The following is a 19,532-nucleotide window of genomic DNA, read 5'->3' on the forward strand; positions in this document are numbered from 1 at the left end:
TTGGAGGGCAATTGGGGTTAAGTGACTGTAGCAGCAAGCACCCCAAGCGTCCTCAGGGTTTGCTGCCACCACAGGTTCTTGGATCTGCTTTGATAAAGGAAAGCAACTCAAAATGGGTTAACAAGCTTACTTTAATCAGTCAGACATATATCATTTACCTCGGTCAAGGGAAAAAGGTCAGCACCCCAAACTTCAGAATACACAGGCAGAATTATCAAGACAGAAACAGATCAAGTGGACAGATTTCAAACTGTCCAACCATTACATCCATACCCAATCAACATCTGGGTTTCAACATCTGGGTTTTTCAAAGCCGGGGGGGCTCTAGACAACGGCTTTCCAGAATCCATATCAAATCACAGAACACATCTCAAAGTGAGCCCCCCAAGACAAAGCCTCACATCAGGGCTTATATAGCCTTCTCCTGGCTCAGAGAATGTAACAACCTTATTGACCCACTGGCCAATCAAGAAGTATCTACTGAAAAACAAGCCTCCTACCCCAGGCTCCAGGTGCACTTTAGCCTAGGGGCAGGGAAGATCTTACAAATTTACATTTCCATTACAGTGACTTGCCCAAGGTCACATGACTAGTTTTTGTGTTAAGTGTCTGAGTCCGGATCCAAACCCAGGTTCTCCTGACTCCAGGGCCGGTGCTCTATTCACTGGGATACAGTCTAACTCATCATTTAACATGCATTACAAAAAATGCCATAACTATATAGCGGCCCCTAACTCCCCTGTTTTATAGACAAGGAAACTAATGCTAGAGAGATGAAGTCACATTGGTTAGTCAGTGATACAGTGGGGATGCAAAGCCTGGTACTTGGTCACCAAATGCTGCTCTCTTTCCACTGCCCCATGTAGGATGGGGAAATATTCAAAGCTCTCATGCATGTGTGTGCCCTAACACGTTGCCATATGCATGCATATTTGTAGACTGGCCTAGTGTGTGTGTATGTATCCTGCTTAGGACACTGGTATGCATCCACTTTGGGGGTCATGTCCATTGCTTGACTTTTGATTCCATTAGCTGAGTCCCTGGAGGTATTCCAGCACTTGTGAATGGTCTAGAGGGGATTCATGCTTCAAGTAGGGCTTGCCTTAAGGTCCTTCCACCTTGGGCATTCCATGAGCCCAAATACTGGTTGAGGGCCTATCATGTTCCCACCGCTGGCTTCTTGTTTTAGCACACAATTAAGAGAGGAGAGTCTATGGGCTTCCAGATTTGGGATCTTTTGTTCTTCTATATTTGGGGTTTGTTATACTGAATATGGCATAAATGACCTGGGATATCTGTGTGTATGTGTAGTCTATGGGCTTAATGCATCTCTTGGGGAAGGGGTTAAGTGGTATACTTGCCTGTGAACATAGATTTGATTCTGTGTGTACATATGAGGGTTTCAGCAGTGGAAAAATTTCAGGATTTGATGTCGGATAATCTGGGTTCAAATCTCAGCTCTGATATTCACTCCCTGTGTGACCTTAGACAAGTCATTTAACCCCATTGGCCTCAGTTTCCTCGTCTGTATAAGACCTCTCTTGAGGTCTCTTCTGACCCTTGAACTACGATTCTATATAAAGTGGTTAAGAAAGTGAGTGGAGAGAGCTTTGGGTTGAGCGTCAGAGATCTTGGATTAGAATGCTGCCTCTGTTGCTTACACTTCCTTGGACAAATGGCTTCACCTCTCTGGGCCTCAGTTTCTTCATCAATAAAATGATGGGGTTGAACTGACTGACACTGGAGGTTTGTTCTGGCCCTAGATCTATGATGCTTTCTCCAAATTCTTGTCCATTTCTTTTCCTGTACTTTGTCACATATGGGATACAGTCTAACTCATCTGATTTAACATGCATTACAAAAAATGCCATAACTATTAAAACACCTCGTTTACAGACAGATGAAATAAATCTATTCTAGACAAATTGAAAAAAAAAAAACCTCAGACACTAACACATGCCTTCTGGGAATCTCTCTTTCCTAGGGCCCCTCATGGATGAGCAGGTGGGTAAAGGAAGGCCTATAATATTCTCAAACTCTTTCCCCAGTGACCCCAGCTTTGCTCGTCTGGGCCAGATGGTTTTGGAATATGATCATCCCCTCAAGAAGCTGACAGAGGAGTTTGGCCCCCACACAAAGGCAAGCCTCTGGGGCAGGGGAAAAATAATCAGAATTCACTCACCTGCCTACTGTACCCTCACTCTGGGGTTCTCTTTGTCTCTCTCTACAGGCTGTGAGTGGGGCACTCCTCTCCCTGTATTTTCTCTTTACTCGAAGGAACCAGGGTGCTGAGCAGTGGCGGAGCGCCCAGCTTCTGAGCCTCATTAGTGCCCCCCCAACCATGATCAACCCTGCCAGCTCAGACACGGTCAGTTCACTCCATTGGCAAGCTGTGGTAATAGCTAAGGCCAGTTCTGGGGAAGGGTGGTTCTTTCAGGCCCAGGATCACCAGGAGAATTAAGCATCATCTCTGAATTACCTGAAAGGGACAAGTCAGAATTTCTTGACTGGTGGATATTTGTGGATTGGTTTGGAGATTGGGGTAGGTGTAGGAATTTACGTTTGTTTTATACACTGTAGGCATTCATTAATATTTATTGAATGAATAAGGAGAGGGAAAACTGAGGCACCAGCAGGGTATCCAATCAAGGCCTCTAATTAATCAGCTGATTTTTTGAGTGTCTACTCTGCAGCACAAGGCTGTCTTTGAAGCTCCCTTTTATCTTTTTTTTTTTTTAAAGCAATCAGGGTTAAGTAACTTGCTCGAGGTTACATGGCCAGGTGTTTCTGGGCGGGTGCTAAGTGTCTGAGCCCGGATTTGATCCCCAGGTCATCCTGACACTGGAGCCGATGCTCTTACTCGCTGTGCTACCTGGCTGTCCCTACTCCCTTTTATCTTAGACATTCCCCAAAGTACTCTTCCTTTCTCTTGATAATTTCTCCCTTCTCCATTCATTTACTCCCACAATGCCAGTGATCTCCTTTATGGATAACTTCCAAACCTATAGCTATGGCTCTCACTAAAACTAACTCCAACAGCTTCTTTATCCAGTGTCTCCCTGTTCCAATTCATTCTATATGATGCTGTGAGAGTAAAGATTCCTAAGGCATGATTCTGATCATGCTATTCCCCTCCTCAGACATCTTCAATACCTCCCCAATCACCTACAGAATAAAGTCCAAACTCCAAAGCATGCAATTCATTCTATGAATAGGGAGTATTTATTTATTTTGTGTCAGGAGGCTGAATGGGGAGGGAGAAGAGAAACAAAGATGAAAAAGTTAATCCCTATCCTCAGAGAATGGCGGTCTAATAAGGGAAACATGATGTACAAAAATAACTCATATTACAAGGCAGCATATAATAAGTACCAGATGAGTGTTGTGGACGCTGAATAGGAAAGGGGGGTAGAGGATGAAGAGATCAGTGTGGTCTAGGTTGGTCAGCGAAAGCTTCAGAGTCCTACCTCCCAGTGTTCTACTATTGTTTCTAATAATGCCTGAGATGTTGATATAACTTGTAGAAGGTAAATTTTTTGTTCGTTGTGTCTCTATTTCTTTTCCCTTTTCTATTTGTGCCCCTTCCTCCAGTTTCCCCTGTTATGGTTGCTTTCACCCAGTTAGGTCTACCCATTGTGGCCTGGTTCACTCAGTTAAATGGTAAATTGAATCCTTTCTTAGTTCATCTGGCCTCAGCAGTGAGAGTCCTTGCTCATCCTTCAGCTGCCTCCTCTTTTTCCTGCCCTTCTCTGGGACACAGGCAAGCTGACTGACTGATTTGATCTCTCTCCCTGTCTTTCCTTCAGATGGCCTGTGAGTATCTCTCCTTGGAGGTGATGGAACGTTGGATCCTTAGTAAGTGTTCTGGGAATGGGGCTGGAGGATAATAGAACAGTGAAGCCCAAGGGCTCTAACCTCTGAACTTCCTTTTCTGTTATCCTTCCCACTTACAGTAGGGTTCCTCTTGTGCCATGGGTGCCTTAATGCCAACCCCCAGTGCCAGAAGCTGTGGAAGCTGGGCCTGCAGGGCTCCTTGTACATCACCCTCATCCGAGAGGAAGTCCTTCAGGTGCACAAGGTCACTGAAGACCTGTTTGGCAGTTTGAAAGGGTGAGGTTTCCAAGAGCTCGTCTAGCATCCTTTGGGGTCTCTCTCTTCTTTCTTGTTCTGAATTAGTCAGTGAGTTTGTGTTAATGCTGAGGAATACAGAGCAATGTTTCAGGGGCTTGGAATGCATCTTAAAGAACAAATATATAAAGGGCAAACCAAATCCTTGCTTTCAGGGAATTTCTCATCTAAAAGAAAAGGTCCATAATGTGGTTGAAAGAGCAAAGGATTTGAAAAGCTAGATATCTTGGCCAGGTCAACGGCTTTGGTTTTTCTCTCCATCTGTAGAATCATATGAGTTGAACTAGGAAAATTTTTTTTAAAAGTCTCATTATGTGTTTTGTTTTTACATTACAGATATTTACAGTTTACCCCAATACTTTTCCTACTCTAAGATTTTTAATGCTAAGATACAAATGTGTGTGTGTGTGGTATAAACTAAGAGGTTTTTTTTAGGGAGATCAGAAAACCTTGATAATTAATGAAAGAATATTGAGGAAGAGGGGTGGGTCAGGGATGGTGTTACTGGGTTGGAAGATGGACAGTGTTAGTATGGTAGGTCTTCTTGGACGAGGAAGCCAAACAGGAATCCACTAAAAGAAGTGTTTGCCAGGATGCTGTTAGTGAGTGGAAAAGCAGAATGACTTAGAAGGATCCAGTTTTCAGCAGCATTCTGGAATGGTTCCATGGCAAAAGAGTCTGCTGTATCTTAGTAACAGGCCTTGCTTCTGGACCCACAAAACAAAGAGAATTCAGTTAATTTTCACTATAGTTACCTAGTTTCTAATTTTAACATTTGTTACATGACTAACCTAGACTCCCTCTTTCATAGGTTTCCTGTATAAGGGGAAAACTAATCTAGATTAGGTGGGAAACAGGCAATAGTATTGGTAAGGGAGTCCAGGCTGAGAACCCTATGAGAGAGCCAGATATAGGAAAGAAAGTGTCTTCTGAAGCTGGGAGCTGGGGAGGGAAGGCTTGAGCTGGGAGGGCAGCACATGCCCCCTCTCAAGCTGGAATGTGCTGCTGCAGTGGGTTAGGCAGAGGGTGAGATCCTCTATTGGATTATTCACATTGGGTTTACAAAGAAAGATGGGCCCCACTGACTCCCCAACTCTGCTGTGCTTATGTCAATACCCAGGTATGGCAAACGAGTGGCAGATATAAAGGAAAGCAAAGAGTTTGTGGTGAATAACAGGTAGGAGGTATCCCTAGGTGGGTATGAAATGTCCCCGTGTTCTCCTGTGCTCCCCTTCCTTGTTGCCTCACTTCTATTGCTTTTCTCTCATACTCCTTAACCCAATGAATGTGCTGTTAGCATTCACTACCCACAAGTCCTTCCCTTTCTCTGAGAGCCAGTGTAGCCCTGGAAAACATACTTGATTTAAAGTCAGAAGATGTAAGTTCAAGTTTTTTGAATGTCATTTACTAGTGCAAGCAAATTTGGTAACTATTTTTCTCACTTATAAAAAAGGGAAAATAGGGGTGTCTAGGTGGCATGGTGAATAGAGCACCGGCCCTGGAGTCAGCAGGATCTGAGTTCAAATCCGGTCTCAGACACTTAACACATATACACACCCCCCCACACACAAACTGAGCTGTGTGACCTTGGGCAAGTCACTTAACCCCAACTGCCTTCCAAAAAAAAAAGCAAAAAAAAAAAAGGAAAATAATATCTCTTCTGTCTACCTCATAAGGCTAATATTATTATTGTTATTAATACCCTAACATTATAAAATGCTTTAGGGTTTTGCAAGGTGTTTATCTGTGTATTGTCATTTAATTGTTAATTTCAAATGAGAAAATGTAAAGAAAAGAACTTTGTGATCTGTAACACAAAGGATTGTTTTAATCCTCACCTCTAGTTTTACTTCTCCTGCTTCTCCTACCCTTTTGCCCTTCATTCCTCCCAAATTATTCAGGAGCTGAAGACTTCTGGTCAACCTCCTCATTAATATATTTACCCACACATTGATCAGGGTCTATCTCTACCTGTCAGGGTAACCCACTTTTCCAAAGACATTTAAACATTCAATGCATCCTTCCCCTTACTCCTTCTCTTCACAGCGGCCAATTTCATTGCCAGCGCCGACAGTTTTTGAGGATTGCAGTGAAAGAGCTGGAGACTGTGTTAATGGATGAACCAGGACTCCTGGGTCCCAAGGCAAGCTGTGGAAATAGCAGGGAGAGTCAGGGTTGGACTAGATAGATGCCTTTTATGGTCCTTTAAACCTGTAATTCTAAGAACCTGGTAATGGGGCCCAATTTAGGAATTGACACTTGCTACAAATGTACTTATTATAGGTTGGAGTGTGATCTTTAAGTTATCAAAGCTTAAAACTGCACTAAAATTTTTTGAACACTTTTGTCCTAGTCAGATTTGGTTGTGTGAAGTTGTCTTTGTACATACTATGGTGAGAGTTATGCGGATGCTTTGGGAATCACTTTGCAGTTTAAAAACTTATGCTATCTCTGTCCTCTTGCCAGGCCCTTTTGGCCTTCTTGGCTCTGTCCTTTATCCGGGATGAGGTCAACTGGCTGATTCGCCATGCAGAAAATGTCACCAAGACGAAGACCCCAGAGGACTATGCTGACCCGTGAGTTCCTGAGAAGGGCTTCTGACAGGGGAAAAGGAGAGCTCAGACCAGCTCTTTCCCTTCAAATTGTTTAGTATGGCTGAAGCGCTTGGCTGTCAGGACTGGTCAGGGAGCAGGGAGGATGGAGAGAGTGACATCGAGGATCACAGGAATGTAGCTTTAGAGCTGTAAGGGGTCTCAGAGACCTTTCTAACCCTGTACTTTATGGAGCAAAAGTCCAGAGAGAGGGTGAGTGGCTTGCTCTGGATGATACAGTGATGGGAGATGTCTCGAACCAATTCCCCTGACTGCAGACTCAGTGCCCTTCCCATAATCCAAGGCGTCCATTTTACAGATGAGACTCAGATGTCCTTGGAAAGTCTGAATTCTCTCTCTGTCTCTTCCTCCCTCTCCTCCCCTTGCTTCCCCATGCCATATCCATCTCTAGGCACATTGCAGAGCTGCTTTTCTTGCTGGAGGGGGTGAGAAGTCTGATCCAGAGACACAGCAAAATCATCCAGCGCTATCACCTTCAGTACCTGGCCAGGTTCGATGCTCTTGTGCTCAGTGACACCATCCAGGTATGTCCCGTTGACCACAGGGGAATCCCTGTTCTCAATCATCCCATGTGAGGCAGCTTAGAGGGACAAAGGGCATCATCCATTTTCCTTCTGGGTAAAAAGGAGATGGGAAGCTAGGTGCCATAGTGGATAGAGTGCTGGGCCTGGAATCAGGAAGACTCGTCTTCCTGAGTTCAAATCCAGCTTCAGATACTTACTACCTGTATGACCCTGGGCAAGTCATTTAACACTGTTTGCCTTAGTTTCTTCTGTAAAATGAATTGGAGAAGGAAATGCCAGTATCTCTTCCAAGAAAACCCCCAGCAGGGTCATGAGGCGTCAAACACAACTAAAAAAATGATTTAACAACAAAAAGGAGATGAGAGTCACTGACTCTTTTTTTGCTCCTTGGATACTACAAATAAGACTGAAACTGCACCAAGACAGGAAGCAGATGTCTAGGAGGAAGCTGTTAGGGCATTAGGAGGGTAGGGGGAATCCAAGAAGGTTCTGTCTTTGAGTCCTTTACAGTAGTTTCTCCTTTATCCCTATTCCTCAAACCCTTTCCAACCCTGCCTCTCCACCATGATAAATTCTTCCTGTTGTAACAGTATTAGCTGAGCCTTGTGAAACTTCACTTCTCCTCTCTACTTACTCTTGTTCCAGAACCTGTCAGTCTGCCCGGAAGAGGAATCCATCATCATGTCTTCCTTTGTCAGCACTCTCTCCTCTCTTAACGTCAAACAAGGTGACTGGAGGGAGGTGAGGGCAGCAGACTGAGGTGTGGGGGAGGAAGGAATGGAATCTCCTTCTCTGGAGATCTTAGTCTTATTTATTGAGATAGGGACAGAACACATAGCATTCTAGGGAATCTTGCTTACTGGGATGCTATTTAAACTTCCTTCTCTTTCCTTCTTCATAGTTGATACTGGAGAAAAGTTTAATTTTTCTGGACTGAGGTTGGACTGGTTCCGACTACAGGTAATGGGAATATGCTTCCCTTAGCTCCTCCCCCACCCAACTTCCCACCACAGTTTCTCCCCATTCTCTTAATCCTGCTATCAGGATCATCCCAACCTTGATGAATGGATCAGGAAGTATTAACTAACAACCATTAGTTAATGATTTCCAGGTATGAATGAAATGAAAAACATATCTCTATATACATATACATTATACATGTGTTTTATATGTGTGTGTATATATATGTATATATCTATCTAAAAACATATTTAAGTACAAGATATTTTGAGAGTTAGGGGAATCAGGAAGGGCTTCAAGTAGAAGGTGGTACTTGAACTGGGTCTTAATGGAAGAAAGGAGGGACTGCTTGTATGAGTCAGAGGTGAGAGGTAGTACATTCCAAGCAAGTGGGATGGTTAGTGCAAAGGCAAGGAGATGGGTGCTGGAATAGTGCATGTTAGGATCAGAGAGAAGGCCAGTTTGTCCTTTTGCAGAATGTGAGAGTGGGAGTAATATCCAATGAGGTTGGAAAGATAGATTGGGGTCAGGTTCTGGAGGGCTCTAAAAGCTAAACAAAGGAGTTTACATTTTTATCCTAGAGGCAATAGGAAGTCACTGGAGTTGATTGAGTGGGGGAGTCACATGGTCAGATCTGTGCTTAAAGAAAATTGTTTTGGCAGCTGTGTGTAGGATGGATTAGAGTGATGAGAGACTTGAGACAGGGAGATCACTTAGGATGCTGTGGCAATTATCTAGGCAAGAGACAATGACAGCTTCAACTAAGGTGGTAGCCATGTGAGTGGGGAGAAGGAGTCAGGGATGAGAGATATGGTGAAGGCAGAAACAAGATCTGTGAGGTGAAGGAGAGGAAGCAGATCAGGATAGTGCTGAGGGTGAGACTGGGAGGCTTCAATAGAGGAAGGGATGTTTGGAAGAATGGAGAGTCTGGGGGGGAAAGAGAATGAATTCAGTATTGGATGTGTTGAATTTGAGGTGTCTCTCACATTCAGTTTGACAGGTCCACCAGGCAACTGGTGATGTGGGACCGATACTCGGTAGAGACTGGGGCTGGATACATTTTATAGATGTGTGTGCATATATGTGCATGTGTATTATATATGTATATATGTGTTTGTATATATTGTATACGTATGCATACACACATGTACACACATATAGGTATATGTACTTGTGTATATGTGTAGGTATATATGTATCTGTAAATATGTGTGTATTCTGAAATATAGATATATGTATTTATGTACACATACATATAAATGTATTTATATTTATTTATATTATATATAAATATGCATATTAATATACACATGTGTATTTATTTGTATATACTTATATTTATTATATATTTTTGTCTATAGATATAGATATATACACACATATACATGCATACATGTATTTATACATAATATATTATATATTTATTTATATATATGTACATGTATTTTTATTTATATTTATATACATAGTATCCTAAAAATCTTAGTACACTTTTAAGTTTTACTAGCTTAAGTTACATATGTATGTCATGTGTGAGTCATCAGATGTAGAGGTTAGCTAAACCAATGGGAGCCAATGAGGTCACCAAGAGAGTGTAGAGGAAGAAGAGAAGAGGGCTTAAGCTGGAGCTGCTGTCTAGACTGGCTGTGGCTAGCCTTGATCATCCTGAGGGCCATGCCTACTGTTTTTCCTTTTCCCTCTCTCTATGACAGGCATATACCAGTGTGAACAAGGCTCCCCTGCACTTGTATGAAAACCCTGACTTGGCCAAGGTGATGAACCTCATAGTCTTCCACTCTCGAATGTTGGACTCATTGGAGGAGATATTGGTGGAGACCTCTGATCTCTCCATCTTCTGGTATGCTCAGGGCCAGAATGTTAAATCCAGCCCTTAGGGCCTTGCTTCTTTTCTGCTGGTAGCACTATACTGGGCCCAGCAAGATAGGAATATTTTTTTCTCTTCCTTTTTGGGTGCTCAGTATGATGTAGGAAAAGGAGCCTTAAACTTAAAGTCGAGAGAGATCTGGTTTTAAATTTCACCCCAAATATTTACTTGCCCTCTGACCATAGGTAAGTCTCATGAACTTTCCTTACCTTCTTCACCTGTAAAATGGAGGTAATAGTAAGAGCTAATTAATAGAGTTTTTGTGAGGCTCAATGAGAAAATGTGTGCCAAGTGCTTTGCAAACATAAAATCCTATGTTAAGGTGAGTTGTTAATTATTATAATTATGTGACTACCCATTGGGGTCACCCAACCAGTGAATGTTTGAGGTGGGATTTAAATCCATGTATGACAATAGCTATTATCATCGTTAGGCCTTGTAGAACCATTATTTTTGCTCCCTTTGTTGGATCAAGAAGCATGATGGGCTTTTGATTGTTCTACCCACATCCTTATATAACCATTGATTATCTAATTTGCTCTCCAAACAAGGGAAAAACAAGGAAATTCAGTGTTCTCATCACAAAAAAAAAGTGTTATTCAACCTAACACATACTCTCCCTCCTAGGTTCACAAAAGACAACCCTCTTCTTTGTAGGATCTCTTAGGACTGAGACACATTAACCTTCTTACTCACCCATTTTAGAATCCATCAGTATCTCTGTTAGTCCTGATAACTTTCATTTAAATTTCTGCTCCTTGTTCTTTTCTCAGTAGAAATGTGGAGCTGTTGGTCACCACTCACTGCAGAACAGTTCTTTGGGCACTCGAATCCATTCATTCATTTGCTCATTAAACATTTTTAAGCACCTACTGTATGCAGATCACAGTGCTAGGTCCTGGAAGAAACACAAAATCTAGATAAGGCACAGTCTGTCCTAAGGGAGCTTACAGATTAGTAGGGGGGTAAGGTATAGATAGCTATTTTATACAGTAATGCAATAAGTATACCAGAGAGTATAGAACAAAGGATTCTACAGAATTTTAGGGGCAAGTTTGTTCCTGAGGATGAGGTCATTGAGGGAGGGTACAGGGAAATCGGGGAAAGTTTCTCTGGGATAATTCATTCTTCTGTTCTGTCCTCCTTTTAAAATTCTCTTCCTCACTGTCTTCTGAACCCCTTCCCGGTTCTTTCCACTTTGGATGGTCTCACTTAAAAAGAAATCGATGGGAATGACTGAGAGGGTTGGAGAGTAGGATGCCTGGCAGATGGGGAGATGGGCTAACCCTCTCTGAGACACAGGCCATATTCAGTCAGTTAGCATTTTTAAAGTGTCTACTATGTGCCAGGCACTGCATTAAACCCTGACTGATATGTAGAGAATACTGCACAATAATGAAGCCTATGGAGGATTGAAAAGATATCTGCCTGGGAGAAATTTACATTATGGTGGGAAAGAAAAGACTGAGGAGCATTTTCTGGTGATCTGTAGGAGTATGAAAGATCAAGGGTATAATAAATATATTGTTGTGGAGGGGACGGCAGGTGAAGAAACAGACATGAGTCTACCTGAGATCAGTGTCCTGGAATTCATCAGGGAAGGTTCTCTAAAGGGTAGGAATGTCCAGTAAGCTTTTGGAAAAGTAACAGGGATGTGGATTCACAAATGTGAGGGCTTTTCTAGTTGGGAGAATGGCATCCTCAAGAGTTCAGACACAGGAAGGAGAAGTTGTGGAAGGGGAAGCAAAATAACACTTTAAAAACAACAAATCGCTAGTGGTCAGGCTGATTGTCTCCACAGCACTGTGCTGAGAAGTGGGGAGAAATAAAAAGTTTCAGTAAGACATATTCACTGCCCTCCAGGAACTTACAGATTGGTAAGAGGGAAGACAGCAACATTAACTATTATATACAATACTAAAAACTGAAGTGCGTCAGAGAATGAGTGCATTATGTTGTGTTATTGTGTGTATATAGTGCAGTATAGCTTGGGAAGTGATTTAACTTTCATTAGCTCATTTGATCTATGCTTCCCATTGTGTAGATAAGGAAACTGAGGCATCCAACAAGTGAAAGGACTTGGCCAAGTTCATACAGCTAGTAAGTAGAGCAGGGTGGTTCTTGACCCTAAATCCAGGGTCTTTTTTTTTTGGAGGGCAGTTGGGGTTAAGTGACTTGCCTGAGGTCACCCAGCTGGTTTTTGTGTTAAGCGCCTGAGGTCAGATTTGAACTCAGGTCCTCCTGACTCCAGGGCTGGTGCTCTGTTCACTGTGCCACCTAGCTGCCTCACTCCAGTGCTCTTCATAGTGTTGTTTACTATCCTTTCTTCTCAAAGAGGAGCAAAATGACATCACTGTAGAGTCAAATTAGAGTGTGTCCGACTGTGGCTGATCAGACTGACACGAGCTCCGCATGCTCTACCACAGGCTGGACGCAAAGAGTCTGGGTGAACATCTGGGGTGGATCCTCTGGATCTGCACCTCTCCCATTTCTTTTGCGCTACTTCAATTCTGCTTTGCTCAGAGAGCACAGCGCCTTCTCAGATGAGGGCACACCATCCTGTGCCGTGTCTCCCATGTCGCGCCATCAGTCCCGAAGTTCTTAAGCGACCCTTTGAGGGTGTCCTGATATCACTTTTTCTGACCACCGTGTGACTGACCCTGTGTGAGTTTGCCATAAAATCGTCTTTTTGGCAAGCATCTTTATAGTATACCACAAATATGGAGGGTCAGTATTCCTGGGTTCCCTCTCCCAGGTTGATGGCACTGGGTAATGCCAAGGATAAGCTCCCTATCTTTCATTTGCAGCTTTCATCTCCGTACCTTTGAGAAGATGTTTGCTTTGACCTTGGAGGAGCCCACCATGCTGCGCTATGCCATTGCTTTCCCCCTGATCTGTGCCCATTTTGCCAATTGTACCCATGAGATGTGTCCAGAGGAGGTGGGTCTTTGGGCCCCTTACTATGCTAGCTCTTGGTACCATAGGAAGAGCCCTGGATTTGGAGCAAAATGGGTTCAAATTCTGTTTCTACCACTTACAATCTATGTGACTTATCAGTGGACTGGTGATTGTATAACCCGTGTGTCAAAGCCCTGACACAGAAGCTGGTTTCCCAAAGCCAAGAAGGGTCCAAGTAAGTGACTACATATCTGGACACTTAGGTCCTGAACTGACTTATTCTAGTAATACAGGTGTGTGTATGTATGTCTAGATTTGGAGACAGCTTTTTTTCTGTTTCCCTTTCTGTATAAAGAAGAAAATGGCTCAAATTAAGCTCACAGGTGGATGTTGTGGACCTTTGGGAGCATTGTGGGTGAGAGAGACTGTCTTGGTAATAATCAGTATCTCTTTCTTCAGTATCCGCACCTGAAGAACCATGCCCTTCACTACTGTAATTCCTTCCTGGAAGATCTGGCTAAGCAAACAAGCAACTGTGTCCTGGATATCTGTGCTGAGCAGCGAAATCTGAGTGAGCAGGTGAGTGTGTGAGCCAGGTGCTTCCCTTGCCCCCCCCCCCCACTTCCACTATCAACTGAGCACCCACCTCTCCCCTAAATGCCATATGTCTTTACAATTTTTTCCTTGAATAAAGCCAGGGTTTGGGTATTCTATTGTTTATGGAAGGATTTTATAGTAAGTCTTGGTCCCTAAATTGAACCTTGTCACCCAGGTTCTTAGAATCATAGATTTGGAATACCATAAAAGTCATCTAGGCAAGCCCCTTTATTTTACAGATGAGGAAATTGAGGCTCAGAGTTATTTGGTTTGCTTAGCATCAAAAGCAAATTACTAATGGATCCCAGGATTCCAGAGCCCCAGCTAGGGCTCCTTCCACATCTGTGCCTTTCTCCTATCATCTGTCATTCATTTCTCCCTGTCTCTTGGACCATTTGCACACTGATGCTGCCCTATCTCTTCATTCTCAGGGTTTTGTCTCCTTATCTTTGTGCTCAGAGCTGCCCTTTCCTCTGTTGATTTCTTCCTCCTTTTTCTCTTCCTCTCTCCCTTCCACTCTTGACTGATTCAGGCTACACTGGTCATGGGCAGCTGAACAGGAACTGCAGAGGTTTTTAGAAATAAGGAACCTGCTTTGCTGCTGACCTGTGGTCTTCTACATGCTCTTGGGTGAAGTCTGTTGCTCCCTAAGCTTTGTGATTGCTTTGATAATGTGGGCACAATCTCTGAAGAGTCATGTGCGTGTTTGTGTGTGCATATGCACAGACAGATTCATGGGTGTTGGAATGCTTACTAGGAGCTGAGCCCTTTGCTGGGCATTTGAAAGAGAAGCAGAAGAAAGAGTAAGGAATCGAACCCTGGCTATGGGCATGAAATGCATATGAATGATGTGTACTTGTGTAACGCACATGGGCCAGGCAACATAGCAAGGCAATGTTTCAGTGGAAGACCAGGTAACAGTCCTGATGGGCCCAACTGTGACAGATGGTACCAGGCTACAGGGACCCAGGACAGCCCACGTTGCAGGAATATATTTAGATAGATAAGATCTGGAATGACCCACTCCATGTCTCCAAGGGAGACTGCAGTTTTCACCTTGGGTGGAGTAGGAGGAGGGCTATGGTTGGGCACTCCTCCACTTTCCTGTCTCCAAGAGGGGTATTGGGCTAGAATGTATCTCTACACATCAGATATTTGCAGTCTAGGGGTACAGTGCCCTTTTAGAGGTTCATGATAAAAGCCTCTTTCTCTCAGGTGGAAATCATTCCCACTCCTCCACTGGCGGGGGAGAGAGGGTAATAGTTAGCTCACTCTTAGGCAGCTTAGCTCCCTCCCACCAAACACTTGTTACACAAAAGATAACAGATATCAAGCAAACAAATTTATAAAAAAAACAAAACCAAACAAAAAACCAAAACCCAAAATGCAGTAGATGAGAAGCTGAGGGAGATCTACAGATGAGGGTAAATGGTAGAATATACAAGGGTAAATAGGCTTTTCAATTCAAGAGTGAGATAAAATCTCAGATCACCCAAGGAAAGAATACTCTCACCCAAGAAATCCACCCTTAGCAGTCTCTAGGGGTGCAGGTGCTACAAATTAAGGGACATGTTGTGGGGGCCAGTTTTCCCCACATGCCTGTGGCTCCAGGCACTCCCAATAGCCATTCAAATGTTTTCTCCTGCTCTCTCTGTTTCTGTCTGTCTCTGTGTCTCTGTGTCTGTCTCTCTCTCCCTCTCTCTCTCCCTCTTCCCCCCATCCCTCTTTCCCCCTTCGCCCTCAGTGTTATAGTCTTAGAGGTCTTCTCTAAGGCAATCGAAAGTCACAGCTCCCTCCACAGAGGGAGTGTCACAGAGCTGTTCCTTAGGTAACTGTCCCAAGCCCTGATGTGTGCAAAGGTATCCCACTTATCTTTATATAATGCATTAAGGTTTCTTTCCTTTCAAAAGCCCTATGAGGGAAGGCAGTAAAATATTATAACCTCCATTTTATAAATGAAAGAGATGAATTTCAGAGAGATACAATAATTCAGCTGGGGTCACACAGCTAGTAAGCATTAGAGCTAGGACTCAAACTCATTCCAATGACCTTGCCATTATACAAGAAAGAGACTGGTCCCCACTGTTGGGAATTGCTAATGGGGGGGGATTATATACACTAAAAAAAAAAATCTAAGTAATTTGATTAAGAGATGGCAAAGTTATACATACATACATACATACATGTATTATTAGGAACTATGCATATTTCTTCATCATTCAACAAATATTTCTTGACTACATATGTACCTGGATGGTGTGGAAACTAAGGTCCTAATGCAATGTGACTGATTTAACAAACATGCCATAACTTCTCCACACAGATGTGCGTATTTACCTTCAAAATTGTTCCTTTGGTATCCTGCACACTTTACTCCAACCATATTGCCTTGACTCAGAACACATACGACCCTCTTCTATTGAGCCTGTGGTGCATTCCTTGAATGTCCTTATTAGTGGCAAATTGCTGTACTTGGAGGATAAATGTGATTTTCTGAAGCAGACAAAAGTTGCTTTGAACATGCAATTCCTGAGGCAACCCCTCTGAAGGACAAAACAGATTTTGAATCATTAAATTATATTGTCACATTTGGGGAGGGGCATTAGTTTCATTCCCTTCTCTGTATGCCTAATAGTATCTGACTATGGAGTCTCCTCGTGAAAAATGGAGATAGGTGTAGGATTGTTTTTAAAGGGACAAAACAATGGATTTAGAAAAGAAGGAGGTCAGGTGATGGATGGTAATTTCTATATGAGGGACTCTAAATCTTTATACAATAATATAAAATAAGAATAAGTTATATATTACTTTCATGCAACAATATGAAGGGATAAAATTTTTATACATATATACACATATATATGTGTGTATGTATGTATGTGTATATATATATGAAGAGAGAGAGAGAGAGATGATAAAATAAAGTGAGTTGGTACCTAGACACTGGTAAGGATTAGGAGACCCTGGAATGGGCCAATTGCAAAGCTTCTATGTGTCTGAGCACTTGATTTCTTGAATATGTCATCAGTCTTCTTGTGGTCTGGCTTAGTAGATATCATTTACTTATCATCTCCCCTGTACCTGGTTCCACAGACTCCACAGTTCCATAGTTGATCTGATCATATTGAATCTACTCTTGAAATGGAATCTATGAAATCTCAATCTTTCTAATTATGAAAGGGCCTTGTAGAACCTCCTCCAGTAGGCCTTGCATTATCTGGAAATGGGGCTATTGACAAATTGATTCTTTTTTTTTGAGGGGGGGAAGGGAAGGCAATTGGGGTTAAGTAACTTGCCCAAGGTCCCATAGCTAGTGAGTGTGTCAAGTGTCTGAGGTCGGATTTGAACTCAAGTCCTCCTGACTCCAGGGCTGGTGCTGTATTCACCGTGCCACCTGGATGCCCCGACAAATTGATTCTTGAAGGGCAATGCTAGCCTGAGAGTTTTGATTCTGTGAATAGAGGGATAAACAGGATAGAAAAATATGATGCTTTTCTTCTTGGCCACCTTTTGCTGCAATATTTTTAAAGCTTGACAATGGTGTATCTGGGCAAGTTGAATTTTGGATTTTCTCTTGCTATTGTCCTGTGAATTTTGTCAATTGGTAATCTAGCCCTCTTTTTCCATATTTGTGGGAAATTTTCCTGTTGGATTTTCTGAAATATAGTAGTCATATTCTTTTTCCCATCACATTTTAGGGAAGCCATTCTCAAAATTCTCTCTTTTCTGTGTTCTTCAGATTAATTACTCTTGGTTATAATTACAATAGTAACTAATATTTATATAACACTTTATGGTTTACAGAGTGCTTTACAAGTAATAATTCATTTGATCCTTATAACAACTCTGGGAGGGAGATGTTATTTTTATTCCTATTTTTAAAATGAGGAAACTGAGACAGAGAGGTTAAATGACTTGCCCACAGTCACAAAGCTAGTAAATATCTGAGGTTGGATCTGAATGTAGGTCTTCCTGACCAGTGCTTTATCCAATGAACCACAAATTTTTTTCTAGTTGCATAATTGTTTTTTTTCCCCTGCTTTCTTTTCTGTTTTTTCAATTCTAGTATATGAATAAGATAGTTATGTTTCCTTTGTCCCTCCCCATTGGGTCGGCTGTCTTGTTGACACTATATATATCTATTTCCAAACTGTTGAGTTTCCTTATCATAATGTCCCAAGATTTCTTAGTTGTGGTAAAATCCTTCTTTATTTTATATCATGAATTTTTTTGCTAATTTAATTCCCTCCTTTAATTTTTTCACTATGTCCATAATGCATCTTACTGTGTGGCCCAAGGAAATTTGAGTTTTGCTACTGGTCCTTCTTGTCCACATCCTAGGTGTTGAGTATCTTCTTTTTATTACTTCTGCCTCTCTTCATCCATAGTGTTTTCCTTGTGTTAGAACTCTGTTTTTGTGCTTTCATTTCTTTGAATTTATTTTTTGCTAAGACAAATGTATTTTTAGGGTATCTGGTAGTTTTATTTCTTTTTTGTATTTCTGTTTCTGCTATTTTTAAGGGGAATATTAAGGAGCTAGGCTCTCTTGGAATTTTATTCCTCTCTCTTCTTGGAAGTCCCTCCAGAATAAAAAATAGAATGCAACCCATCCAAATATGTCCCCATTAGGAAGAAAGGGAGAGAAAAGAAAGAGCTGGAGAGAGGGAAGGTAGAAGGTGACTAGAGGAAGAATTATGGTGTTATGCAAATGGACAGAACTGAGAATCTTAGCCCTGCCCTCCTATTTACCTGTTTGTGTTGAAAGCTGCTGCCTAAGCACTGTGCCACCACCATCAGCAAAGCCAAGAACAAGAAGACCATGAAACATAAGCAGACCCCGAAAAAGGGGGAACCTGAGAGGGACAAGCCAGGGGCTGAGAGTCACCGAAAGAACCGCAGTGTTGTTACAAAGTGAGAGGTGTTTGGGGTTGGGGGCCATCTGGAAACTGGGCAAGGGATGGGAAGAGGGAGGTTGGCATGATTTAGAAGGAAGTGGGTAGGGGTACAGAGGCAGGTGTTGGGAAAACATCAATCAACTAGCGTCTGTTGAGCTGTTACTTTGTGCCAGGCTTGGTGTTAAGGGTAAGGGATGCAAAGAAAAACAATCCCTTCCCTCAAGGAGCTTATATTCTAATGGGGTGAATGTATGTGTATAAATAGGTGCAAGCAAAGATACCTAGGAGAGAAGATACCTTTGAGGGTGAGACACTGACAGCTCTAGGAACTAGGAAAGGCCTTCTGTAGAAGGTAGTCCTTGATCTGAGTCCTGAAGGAACCCAGTAATTCTAAAAAGTGGAGAGGAGAACATTCCAGGCATGAGATGCAGACATAGAGATGGAGGGTATTGTGTGTGAAGGATATCAAGGAGGCCAGTAAGACTGGACTGTAGAATGTATTGAGGGGAGCTATGTATAAGAGGACTAGAAGATAGAAAAGGGGCCAGACTGAAAAACTTTATTAAACTTTAAAATATATATATTTTTTTATTTCATTAAATATTTCCCAATTACATTTAAATTTTTTATCATTGATTTAAAAAATTTTTTAGTTCCAAATTCTCTCCCTCCCATCCCTCCCCTACCTCTTAAGAAGGTGAGCAATATGATATTGATTATAGATGTGAAGTCATACAAAACATTTCCATATTAGCTATGTTGCAAAAGACATCCCCCCCCCAAAAAAAAAAGAATAAAGTGAAAAAAGTGTGCTTCAGTCTGCTCTCAAGAGTTCCTAAGTTCACTCTCTGGAGATGGAGAGCATTTTTCATTATGGATCCCCCAGCATTGTCTTGATCAGAGTAGCTGACTCATTTGATGATTGTTACAATATTGCTGTTACTATATACAGTGTTCTCCTGGTTCTGCTCACTTCACTTTGCCTCAGTTGATATAAGAAGACCTTTTAAATGCCTTAGCCTAAAGGTAATAG

General features: G+C 42.2%; 1 protein-coding gene across 2 annotated transcripts in view; it reads left to right on the forward strand.

Moving 5' to 3' along the window:
- Positions 1-19,532, forward strand: part of NCKAP1L (NCK associated protein 1 like) — a 64,034-nt gene that overhangs the window by 17,538 nt on the left and 26,964 nt on the right. For both annotated transcript variants that reach the window (XM_069101302.1, XM_069101304.1), the window contains 14 exons: positions 2,049-2,139; positions 2,231-2,368; positions 3,807-3,855; positions 3,954-4,110; positions 5,249-5,305; positions 6,175-6,271; positions 6,595-6,704; positions 7,132-7,264; positions 7,910-7,991; positions 8,166-8,224; positions 9,937-10,082; positions 12,917-13,049; positions 13,467-13,586; positions 18,370-18,515. In XM_069101302.1, the coding sequence (XP_068957403.1) occupies positions 2,049-2,139; positions 2,231-2,368; positions 3,807-3,855; positions 3,954-4,110; positions 5,249-5,305; positions 6,175-6,271; positions 6,595-6,704; positions 7,132-7,264; positions 7,910-7,991; positions 8,166-8,224; positions 9,937-10,082; positions 12,917-13,049; positions 13,467-13,586; positions 18,370-18,515 (1,518 nt within the window). The remainder of the gene's footprint in view (positions 1-2,048; positions 2,140-2,230; positions 2,369-3,806; positions 3,856-3,953; positions 4,111-5,248; positions 5,306-6,174; positions 6,272-6,594; positions 6,705-7,131; positions 7,265-7,909; positions 7,992-8,165; positions 8,225-9,936; positions 10,083-12,916; positions 13,050-13,466; positions 13,587-18,369; positions 18,516-19,532) is intronic.

This window comes from Petaurus breviceps, unplaced genomic scaffold (genome assembly GCF_028583685.1).
Source record: "Petaurus breviceps papuanus isolate PSGF00001 unplaced genomic scaffold, PetGlider_PUasm1.0 454, whole genome shotgun sequence".
Taxonomy (NCBI): Eukaryota; Metazoa; Chordata; class Mammalia; order Diprotodontia; family Petauridae; genus Petaurus; species Petaurus breviceps.